General features: G+C 35.7%; 1 protein-coding gene and 1 pseudogene across 1 annotated transcript in view; one reads left to right on the top strand and one right to left on the bottom strand.

The window, feature by feature from the left end:
• TMEM232 (transmembrane protein 232) overlaps positions 1–12,850 on the bottom strand; it is a 225,899-nt gene that overhangs the window by 151,199 nt on the left and 61,850 nt on the right. Inside the window, 1 exon segment of the mRNA XM_027101246.1 lies at positions 6,461–6,639. Coding sequence (XP_026957047.1) covers positions 6,461–6,639 — 179 coding nt within the window.
• On the top strand, positions 6,938–8,033 carry LOC113616851 (heterogeneous nuclear ribonucleoprotein A1-like; annotated as a pseudogene).

Genomic DNA, 12,850 nt, shown 5'->3' with positions numbered 1-12,850 from the left:
AAGCAAAACTATACAATGGAGAAAAGACAGTCTGTTAAAGAAGTGGTATTGGGAAAACCGGACAGGTACATAAAAAAGAATGAAATTAGAACATTTTCTTATACCATATACAAAATAAACTCAAAATGAACTAAAGACCTAAAATGTAAGACTGGAAACCATAAAACTCTTAGAAGAAAACATAGGCAGTACATTCTTTGATGTAAGTCTTGGCAATATATTTTTGGATTTGTCTCCTCAAGCAAGAGAAACAAAAGAAAAAATAAACAAATTGACTGAAATAAACTTAAGTGCTTTTGCACAGTGAAGAAAACCATCAACAAAACAAAAAGACAACCTACTGAATGGGAGAAGATATTGGCAAACAATATGTCTGATAAGGAGTTAATATCCAAAACATACAAAGAGTTCATACAACTCAATATCAAAAAAACAAACAATTAAAAAATGGGCAGAAGACCTGATTAGACATTTTTCCAAAAAAAAAAAATACAGATGGCCAATAGGCACATGAAAAGATGTTCAACATCACTAATCAGGGAAATACAAACTGAAACCACAATGAGATATCACCTCACACAGGTCAGAATGGCCATGATCAAAAAGACAACACATTATAAATGTTGCTGAAGATGTGGAGAAAAGGGAAACCTAGCACACTGTTGGTGGGAATGTAAATTGGTACAGCTACTATGGAAAACAGTATGAAGGTTCCTCAAAATATTTAAAGAAGAACTACCATGTGATCCAGCAATTCCATTCTTAAGTATATATCCCAAGAAAACAAAAACACTGATTCAAAATGATACATGTATTCCAATGTTCATGGCAACATTATTTACAATAGCCAAGAACTGGAAGCAACCTAGGTGTCCATCAATAGATGGATGGATAAAGAAGATGTGATATTATATATATATATTACTCAGCCATAGAAAGAATGAAATTTGCCATTTGCAACAACATGGATGGACCTGGAGGGTATTATGCTTAGGGAAGTAAGTCAGACAAAGACAAATACTGTATATTTTCACTTACATATGGAATCTAAAAATTAAACCAAATGAATGACAAGCAAAACAGAAACAGACACAGAGAATAAATTAGTGGTTACCAGTGAGGAGGAGGGGTGGGGAGGGGCAAGATAGGGGAAGGGGATTAAGAGGTATAAACTACTAGGTATAAAACAAATAAGACACAAGGATATAATGCACAGCACAAGGAATATGGCCAATAGTTTGTAATAACTTTAAGGAATACAATCTATAAAAATAGTGAGTCACTATGTTGTACACCCGAAGTTAATGTAACACTGTAAATCAACCATACTTCAATAAAAAAGAATGGAATTGAAAAGAAAAAAAAAGACAAACACAAAAGGAGAGCCAGGAACAGGAAGTACAAACAGAATAGTAAATAGAAAGATGTAGTAATAAACACAAATATATTCTAATGGCATTAAGTGTAAATAGAATGAGCATTCAAATATAAAGTCAATAATTTTCAGGTTAAAATATATTGCTTCTCTAAAGATATATACATGTAAGAATTCAGAGAGCTTGGAATTTTATAAAAGGAAATAGATGCTCCATGCAAATACTAACCAAAAGAACCCTAATAAAAGAAAGGTACAGTGGTATACTCATAATAGAAAAGATACACTTTTTATAAAGAAGAACATTTCATAATGATGAGACTATTGTCCCTGAACACAGTAGAATTAAACTAGAAATCAAAAATCATAAATATAATAACAAAATCTCCATATATGTAGCCATTAAGAAACTTCCATAACCAATGGTTCAAAATAGAAGTAATAAGTATCAGTATCAAGAGAATCAAAACTTGTTTTTCAAAAACAAAGTTCATAAACCCTTGGCACGATACACTAAAAGGAGAACAAAAGAAAGAGTATCATGACAGATTCTAAAGATGTTAAAATATTACAGAAGGATACTGTGAGCAACTTTATAAAATATCTTTAAAAATGCAAATGAAATAAACACATTCTTAGGGAGACAAAACAACCAAAACTGATGCAAAGAAAAATAAAGTCTAGGCAGGCATATAACTGAAAAATTCTTCCACAAATTAAAAACCTTTCTGTAAGTATCCATGACCAAATGGCTTCACTTGGGAATTCAAGGAATGAATTAAAATTATTAAGGAAGAAATCATGACAATACTACAAAATTCTTCCAGAGAATAGAAAAAAAAAAGAGCGAGATAATCACTTCCAAATTCATTTTAGTAGTTCAGCATAACTTTGACATAAACCCTTACTTTATAAGAAAACATTATAAGAAAAACATTATGGTGGGGTGGTAGTGGTAGAATGAATTGGGAGATTGGGATTGACATATATACACTAATATATATATAAAATAGATAACTAATAAGAACCTGCTGTATAAAAAAATAAAATACAAAAAAAGAAAATAAAGGAACACCTTAAGAAGAATTATTACTTAAGTCCTATATATTTCAAAGATGATTTTAAAAGCATAAATAAATCTTACTGAAGAGTACAAAAAAATTATGGGTGCAATATCTTAAACAAAATAATATCAAAGCAAATATAGCCATATTAAAAAGATTACTACATCATCAACAAGTGTTTCTCTTCAAGGAATGCAATATTAAACATAAGAAAAATCAAACAATGTAATCTACCACAGTATCCACGGGCAATTTCCTTTACCTTTCAAAAAGTTTAACTGTCCTTATTTAAAGTTTCAATTTCCTCATCAGTAAAATCAAGACTATAACAACTCATGTATCATACGGGGTTTTTTTGAGGATTCAATAATTAATGCATGTAAAGTGTTTAGCACATGGCACACAGTAAATGGCCACCAAATCTTAGCTATTATTATTAGTGTCTTTTAAAAAATGATAAGTATGAAAGAAGTAACATTTATACTGAACAATGTAGCAGATTTAAATCTCATTTAGGTAGCACTCAATCAGAAAACTCCTACTATGTAAAAAACAAAACAAAACAAAAAACCCAGAACTTAGAGGCTTAACACAACCATTTATTTAGTCCACAGTGCCAAGGTCAGCAATCTGAGCTGGGCACAGGAGAATGTGCCTTCTGCTCTCATTCATGTGTCTATGATCAACTCTTAGGTCAGGTAGGGACCGGCTAGTTTTGGGAGGTGTCCGTGGAACAACTAGGATGGCTTGTCTCTCTACCATGTTGTCTCTCATCTTCCACCTGCTTAACTCGGACTTATTTACATATCAGTTACAGGATGCCAAGAGAACAAGGGAGGGCAGGCACCAATGTGTAAGCATTTTTCAAATCTCTACTTGTATAGCATTAGAATTGTTTAAATTAAGTCACATGGTCAAGCCTAGAATTTGAGTGGGGAAGGAAGGATGGGATATAGGGAGCCTTGAATAAATTGGGGAAAATTACTCTAACAGTGTACCACAAGTTCCAAAGCAGTAATTCATTAAAAAAAATATAGGAAATTGTATACATGATTTTTATCCAACATAAATTACCAAACCATTAAAATCCAATAAGAACAAACAATTTTTTCCCCAAACTGTTTCCTTTACTTAGCATCTCCAGTTTTATCGAACCATCCCTAAGTCTCTAAGACCTTAGCTTGGTAACCAAAACATAGCTTTCAAATTTGATGCCTAATACTGCCCAATCCAAACCTTTTTACCCAACAAGGCAAGGTCAACCAATGACTTTCTCCTAAAGCATTCTTATTTATGTTTGGCTCATGCCATTTCCTTATCTGAAAGATGCTTTCCTTGACCCTCCCTCTTTGAATCATTTCGTGTAACTCATCATTTAAGTTTCCAGCTCAAATACTACTTAAAGATAATAGTAATTTATTCCTCATTAATATTAGAAAAAAGTTAGAGAGCAAACATTTATCTGAACTCCCATTTTGTGCTATGAACTTTCATGGGGCCAGCTACATATATAATATTCCATTTGTGTTGTTCCCTATCTTTCTGAAAAATAGGTCTTCTGGATGAAACAGTAAAATTTATTGTGTAAAGGTTATTTTTTGGACATCCTCGCTTCTTCCATAGAATTCACTATGGCAAAAAAGATTTAGTAAGTACTCACATTTGTTTCATATTTTTTACTGTTTTTCGTGAAAATTTTATATAATTTCTCACTTTACATACTCATAGTATCTTAATATTAAATAAGAGAATCAAACTAAATTAAGTGATATTTTACCAACTAGATACTTTATAATTTATCATTTATTTACATTTATATTATATTATTTATATTGTTTAATAATCCAAATATGTCTCTCTCTAGCTAAACTTTATATAAACCACATTTATAATAAGTTATATCTTTTAATCTACCTAATGCAAATTAAACTTATTTTTATGTTAACTATGTACTATGCATAAATTAATATAACTGCTTTTAGAAATTTCTAATTTAGATTTTTCTCTGAGGATAACTTGCCCTCCCCACACATTTACTATTTAAAATGAATGAAAGCATCTCTCAGAAGCCTCACTAAGCACTGAAAACTAATTAGCACATCTAGTGGTTAAGCTTTTGTTTATTCCTTTATTCTCAGTGCTGACTGCTTGAGTAATAAGGTCTTCACTTGGATCTAGCATCTAAAAAATATTTACTATGTCTGATTAACTGACTTATGAATTTCAAATGTAATTATCTACAGATATTTACTAAAATTTTGAAGAAAGAAGCTATCTTATACCTAATGACTGGCCTTGAAAACAGGCATATAAATAGAATTCTAATTATAGAAATGACAAATTTGAGTTAGCTTATTTATTTAGTTGCAGTCTAATCCGTTTGAGATATGAAATGGAATATAAAAATAGATACAAAAGCAGATAATAACATAAATAATAACAAATAATGGAAAGAATCATGGAAACAGAAAAAAAAGTAAGACTGGGTGAGATGAACTAATCATCCTCTATTTCTCTCAGAAACTGGTCAAAAATTTGACTCTCATTTTTTAAGCTCCAGCAAGCCATTTATACAAAATCAATAATAATGTTCAGAGAGCACATGAAACTAAGAAGGATTTATTTCCTAAAACCCAGTAAAGAGGATACTGGGTGATATAGTGGTCACCACTATAATACGTACAATAATTTTCTTTGTTTTTCTTTTTTTTTTTCCTGTGCTTCTCACCAAAACCAAGGACAAAGATGAAGCAAGTTGCATGAAAGCAAGTCCATGAAATCCAAAACACTGAAGTGGGCAGCAATCTGATTGTCTTTTTCCATGAAAAAAATATTAGAAATCTAGAGAAAAGGATGGACTGCATATTTTCAGATAGTCCTCCATAAAGATCGTTACTCCAAATCAGACTTAGGTTCAAAAACAAAGAGCTTAAGATTTTGTTTTCTACTAAGGATCTAGAGTGTAGATATTCTGTGTTGCAATAATGGCCCACCCATAAGCTTGGACAATCAATTAAGCAGAGTGAATCATTTTTGCTTTTCTTGTTAACATTAATTCATATCTGTAATTATTATTGGAAAACAGTATATTAAGAGTGTTAGGGGACTTCCCTGGTGGTCCAGTCATTCAGAATCTGCCTTCCAAAGCAGAGGATGAGTGTTTGACCTCTGGTCGGGAAACTAAGATCCCACATGCTGCGGGGCAACTAAGCACACACGCCACAACTACTGAGCCCACGCACCGCAACTAGAGAGCCCACATGCTGCAAACTACAGAGCCCACATGCTCTGGAGCCCACGTGCCACAACTAGAGAGAAGCCTGCGCACCACCTGAAGAGCCTGTGTGCTGCAACCAAAGAGCCCATGTGCTGCAACTACGATCTAGATGCAGCCCAAAAAATAAAATAAAATAAATAAATAAAAGAAATAAACATTAAAAAAAAAAGAACGTTAGGATAACTGCATCTGTGCAAGCTAGAAAGAACCAGAAACTTTCAGGGACAGAAAAAAGTGTACTTTAGAATAACAAATTAACCTGGCTCAAAATAAGACACAGAGAAAAAAAATATATTTGATGGAGTTTTAAAATATCATAGGATACCACATGGATAATCACTGGAAAATAATATTTGCATTTTATGAAGAATGGATAGCTAATTTCATAATGATTTCCTTTGAATGTGAATATATATATATATTCAAACAGAGCTAGAAAAACCAAGAATTTGTAAAATACATTTTTAACTTTAAAGAAAAAGACATTAGATTTACTGAGTCCAGATTTGCAATTTATATTGTCTAATGCTGGAAAGAAAAACTTCTAAATAAGTTCACTAAATAATTTATTATCCCCTCTTATCTTTAACTAAAAAATAGGTCGGTATTAACTTTTAAAAATCACGTTCTCAACAGTGAATCACTGATATTCACTGAATATGAATATTCCTTTTTCCTTAGAGACAAAGGACAAATATTTCCTGGTGACAGACGTACCAGTTGATGGCCAGTGTTTTATCTTACCTGGGCAATATTTACTGCATTACAGATTCGCCCATCTTTCTCATGATCCTTTGTTTTCTGTAACATTTGCCATATTGTGTTTCTAAGTCCATCCTGCTCCTTATCTCCTCGAAGTTCCCAAGACATTTTCAGCAGGTTATACACTAAGCCATAGTATGCAGTCCATTTCACTTGATCACCTGTTTAGAAAGAAAGGTTCTTTAGGAAGATATTTTATTCATCTTATTAATGTATGGTTGTGTGAAAAAGAAGAAATTTGATTTTATTAATGTTTTAAAGTTTGAAATTCTGACCTCTGGAATTTTCTTTTTACCATTCACTACTTTTACTCCTTTAATTTTAAAAGATCTCACAGATCGTTTAAAAACTTCTAACAGAGATACGTTCGGTAGATTTCTCCTTTCTGCTCATGGATGCCATCGAGTAAGCATCGTTGACGTCTCCCCCCACCCCCCACCCCCCACCTCCACTGCCGTCATGTCTAAGTCAGAGTCACCTAAAGAGCCCAAACAGCTGCGGAAGCTCTTCATCGGAGGTTTGAGCTGTGAAACAAACAATGAGAGTCTGAGGAGCCATTTTGAGCAGTGGGGAACGCTCACAGATTGTGTGGTAATGAGGGATCCAAACACCAAATGCTCCAGAGGCTTCGGGGTTGTCACATATGCCACTGTGGAGGAGGTGGATGCAGCCATGAAGGCAAGGCCACACAAGGTGAATGGAAGAGTTGTAGAACCAAAGAGGGCCATCTCAAGAGAAGATTCTCAAAGACCTGGTGCCCACTTAACTGTGAAAAAGATTCTTGTTGGTGGCATTAAAGAAGACACTGAAGAACATCATCTAAGAGATTATTTTGAACAGTATGGGGAAATTGAAGTGATTGAAATCATTACTGATTGAGGCAGTGGCAAAAGAGAAGCTTTGCTTTTGTAACCTTTGATGACCATGACTCTGTAGACAAGATTGTCATTCAGAAATACCACACTGTGAATGGCCACAACTGTGAAGTAAGGAAAGCCCTATCTAAGCAAGAGATGGCTAGTGCCTCACCCAGCCAAAGAGGTCGAAGTGGTTCTGGAAACTTTGGTGGTGGTCATGGAGGTGGTTTTGGTGGGAATGACAACTTTGGTCATGGAGCAAACTTCAGTGGTCGAGGTGGCTTTGGTGGCAGCCACGGTGGTGGTGGATATAGTGGCAGTGGGGATGGCTATAATGGATTTGGTAATGATGGAAGCAATTTTGGAGGTGGTGGAAGCTACAATGATTTTGGCAGTTACAACAATCAATCTTCAAATTTTGGACCTATGAAAGGAGGCAACTTTGGAGGCAGAAGTTCTGGCCCCTATGGTGGTGGAGGCCAATACTTTGCCAAACCCCGAAACCAAGGTGGCTATGGTGGTTCCAGCAGCAGCAGTAGCTATGGCAGTTGCAGAAGGTTTTGATTACTGCCAGGAAACAAAGCTTAGCAGGAGAGGAGAGCCAGAGAAGTGACAGGGAAGCTACAGGTCACAACAGATTTGTGAACTCAACCAAGCACAGTGGTGGCAGGGCCTAGCTGCTACAAAGAAGACATGTTTTAGACAATACTCATGTGTATGGGCAAAAAAACTCAAGGACTGTATTTGTGACTAATTGTATAACAAGTTATTTTAGTTTCTGTTCTGTGGAAAGTGGAAAGCATTCCAACAAAGGGTTTTAATGTAGTTTTTTTTTCTTTGCACCCATGCTGTTGATTGCTAAATGTAATAGTCTGATCATGACGCTGAATAAATATTTTTTTAAAAAAACCAAAAAACAGAAAAAAACTTCTAATGCTATGAAAAGATGAACTGCACCTAATATTATACCTAATAAATTTAAAAGTTAAAAAGGTAAACTGTGAACTATGTACTATAAACATATTTTTTTTTTTTTTTGGCAGTACGCGGGCCTCTCACTGTTGCGGCCTCTCCCGTTGCGGAGCACAAGCTCCGGACGCGCAGACTCAGCGGCCATGGCTCACGGGCCCAGCCGCTCCACGGCATGTGGGATCTTCCTGGACCAGGGCACGAACCCATGTCCCCTGCATCGGCAGGCGGACTCTTAACCACTGTGCCACCAGGGAAGCCCTATAAACACATTTTTGGAATTCAAGTAAAGAGGAATTTATTCAAGGAAGTATGAACAGTTAGACCACCATGGTGAATTTTTACAATAAATCAGAGAAACAGGAGAAAAATCACTGGCTGTTATAAAAATGATCAAGCTCTATGAAATATGGCATTTGAACCAAGAAGAAAGCTTTGAAAATAATGTAAAAAGCAGACAGAAATTACTGATATAATTATAAGCTGGAAGTTTTTTTAAATAATAGAGAAATAAGTCGAATGAAATAGGGGAAAGGGAGTAATGAATTCAGAGTTTTTCTTTAAGTTTAATATACTTGTCCTTCTAAAAATTATATACCAATTAGCAATTTAAATAAGTTATCAAGTTCCACTTTCAAAATATTCATTTCCCCTACAGAAAAGAGAAGAAGTTTCTCTTTACTCTTTATCTTAATTATTTCTCACTAGATGACATATTGCTATGCAATACTATTCAAGAAACAAGAATTCTCATTTAGTTAGTGATGGGATAAATAAATTAATGCAGGTCTCAAAGGGTATATGAGCTTAAGTTAGCTAAAGAGCAACATGAGGGTACTGAGTATATGTGAAGCAAGTAAGAGGAGCAAGAGGAAGAGAAGTTTCAGAAAGGAAGATGGAGGGTATCCTGGTGAGAGCTAGTGTGACACTGAATTCATCAATGCCCCTCTTGAGTAAAGTTATAAGCACAATCTGAAAAGTCACAGTCTTCAACTTTTCCTAATTCAATCTGGATTTAGTAATCCAGGCTAATAATAATTATCATTGTTACGATAACTAGAATAGTTGGGAGTACCTACGATGTGCCATATTCTAGTTACTCCTCACTGCAATCCTGCTATGAAGACTATATCATACTTAGAATAATAGAAGGGAACATAAGAGCTTCAACTTGGTTAGAAATTTCCCTAGCAACACACCGCTGATGAGTGAGAGAGGCAGGTGAAGGTTGGGATAATCTTATCCCATGAAGCACAGCCTCTCCAATTCAGACAAGTACTTTTCCTTCCAATCCTGCCCTCTATTCCATTCATAGGAAAGGAAGATAGACTAGAAGGTGGAAGGAGGATGCAGGAGAGAATGTACACAGCTTAGAAATGGGAGGAGGAACGCGTGTGTCCAGCTTCCACTCTTTCTATCTAAAGTTGATAAAGTAAAAGCTGCAAATATGAGGCTACAGTTAAACAGCAAATTCTTTTGAAAATATAATTTTCCCCTCATAAAAATTTTACCAGTAAAATTCGGTGTATTGCAATAGTTGAAATTATATATAGGAAGTGATGTCAGCAAGACGGTGGACTAGGAAGTCCCCAGGCTTCATCCTCTCACAGTAACAACAACTTGGCGGACATCCATGAACAAAACTGCCTTTTGGGAGACCTTGGAACCCAGGTTAATAGGTTGTAAAACACCAATGGAACCCAAGACTCAGGAGGGCCACTTCAAGAAGGCAGGCTGGACTCAGGTGGCTGGCCTTTCAACAGTGGTCCAGCTGTGGACCTAGTAGCACCCCTGTCCCCCCATGAACTTAGCTTCTTCTCTGCTTGTCCATGGTCCTGCCACCAGTCTCATCCACCAAAGGACTCAGGAGGACCCATGCCAGTTGTGCCCTGAGTAACAGATCCACTGACTGAGGACCTGACTGTGGACCCTGAAGCACTGTGACCTGGTTCCAGCCTCACTCTACCATGGTCCAGAGGCAGTTCTGCACACCGAGGAACCCACCCATGGACCTAGCAGGAGAATGTTCAGGACCCTGGGGGGAGCCAAATGCATTTGTACCCCTGGTAAGCCCTGAGACCTGCAGACACAGCAGTGGTCCTGTGACCAGGCTCCAGCCCTGCTCCACCACTGTCCCAGAGGTGCTCCCATCTGCTCAGGGACCCACAGGAACCATCCCCACTCAGGCTCCCCGGTAACAGGCCCACTTACCCCCAGCAGAGAGGGAGCTATAAGAAGACAGGAGGATAGGGAGGATCTCAAATGGAGCTAAGGTGGAGAGTTCATATTAGAAAGGTATAAGGTAAAATAACTAAAGATAAATTAGGTCAGATTAACTGGTAGATATTTGAGCAAAAGAGTAATGCTATATCTGCTCAATGAAATGTTATGTCTATTCAAGTAAAAAACTGGGAAACCAATATGGAAGTTTTATGAGGTAAGCCAGGGCTTTACTGTGATGAGCAGCAGGAGATTGGAGAGTAAAGGACAAAGCTAAGACATTGCTGAGCAGATCTCACAAGACTTCTTTGCTATGGAGGAGGAAGATGGAGTGAAGTGATGAGGACAAGTGCACGTTCAAGCTCAGGAAACTGAAACAATAATGAAATCACTTGCAGAAATGAGATTATATAGAAAAGCCAGTTTGGGGAGAAAGGAGATAAATAAATACGGTATGATGATGGGTAAGGGGAATCTGATATTCAGCTTTTTGTAAAAACAGAGCTATAATTCAAGTAAAATAGCAGAATTGAAATTATGGATTTGTGAGTCATTAGCAGAAAAATAAGGCCTGAACTCAATATGAGTAGAGAAACAACTATGAGTTTTTAATGAATAATTCTGGAATTGCAAACCTCAGAAATACAAAAGCAGTTTTTGAACAGTATGATAAATAAAACATACTGTGGATTTTAACCCATTTATAAATTTATTTCTTATTTATTTCTAAACTCCCAACTCTTTACATTAAAAAGAATGATTGACAAAAGTACATACAAATTACCTTCCTTCATGTATTTTAAATGATTGTTTTTTGAGGAACAATATTTTAGAACCCTACAATCACCGAACTGAATATGGTTTGTTTTTAGCATACACAAGACCAGTAGACCAGTCATGAAACCATAAAATATATTCTGATAACTGTGCTCTCAAAACTCAATTTTTAAATGCCATTGATGACTTTAAAAGAAAGCTGTTCACCTGTTGATTTAAACTACAGTGAAGTGTTGCTTATAGATATTTGTAGGGAGGATCTATTACATCCAATTGACTGACAGTTAATGAAGAAAAAAATTCTTATAAAGACAGACGGGATGTGTTACAACTGTCATAAAAAGTAGAATGTGCTCTCATATGCATGTCAACACACTTGCTGAGAAGCATGTCCGCTCTGAAACTTCTCATCCAAGGACCAGACTGTAACATAAGGCACTTTTCTGTTCTGCTTTGAGTGACCCTGTGGCAGCTATCAAAGATGTTACTTTAAATGTACTGAGAAAAAATGTGTCTCTGTCTGCAGCTAAGCTAGGAAATAACAAAACTGAAGCAAAACAGAATTCCTAATAAACCTTAAAAATTTATTAAATTATACCATTTGAAAACAAATACTTTATGATCCTTTCTCTGTAGGAATGTTTTATTTTAGCGTTTGAACTATTTGGAAGCCGTTAATTGACAGCCTAGATACTTATATTTCACATATTCAATGAACATAAAATATGAATATTTCTACTTATATGGACGATTATAAATGAACACAGCTTTTACAATTTTGACAAATATAACTTGGCACCACAGAATCGAATGTATCACTGAAAGGTAACCTGAATGCAAGATGTAGTTTAAAACATTATCTTTATGAAATGCCATGTAGTGTGGAGGAACTAGCTCAATGTCAAGAAATCAAGAGAACTATTCAGTAAGCCAGCCATTTGTTTAATAAATATTTACTGAGTCAATGCTATGTGCCAACCACTGTTCTATGTACCAAAAAAAAGACAATGTTACTGCTCTACGGACACTTAATTCTAGGGGAGAAAGACAGATATTAAGAAAGTGAACTTGAAAATATCATTACAAAAATAATAGAAGATGATAATGTGACCAACAATGACTAGGAAAAGAAAACCACTACAGACAGAGTGAAAGAAAGACCTCCATGAGGACATTGTATTCAAGCTAAAATCTGATGGATTAAAAAAAAAAAAAAAAAGCTAAACATGTAAGGAGCTGGGGAGAAGTGTTCTCAGCAGAAGAGATGGAAAATGCAAAGGCTATGGACCTAGAATAGCTTGAAAGTTTACAGAAACAGAAGAAAGGATAGAATAGATGGAGTACAAGACACCAGGGGGTCCTTGGGACAAGATGAGATCAGGTAGGCATGCCCTTTGCAGAGGCAAACTCTCAATGATCATGGCCAATTTGTAAGCCATGGAAAGGAGTTTGGATTTTATTCTTAGTGTAATAAAAAGCTAACAGAGCATTTAAATACAGAAGGGAACTGACCCGTTTTATGTTTTAAAAAAACCTTTTTGGCTTCTTC

The sequence above is a fragment of the Aethalodelphis obliquidens genome, unplaced genomic scaffold, assembly GCF_003676395.1.
Source record: "Aethalodelphis obliquidens isolate GAN/ISIS:26980383/991018 unplaced genomic scaffold, ASM367639v1 scaffold4, whole genome shotgun sequence".
Taxonomy (NCBI): Eukaryota; Metazoa; Chordata; class Mammalia; order Artiodactyla; family Delphinidae; genus Aethalodelphis; species Aethalodelphis obliquidens.
This window is presented reverse-complemented; position numbering and strand designations above follow the sequence as displayed.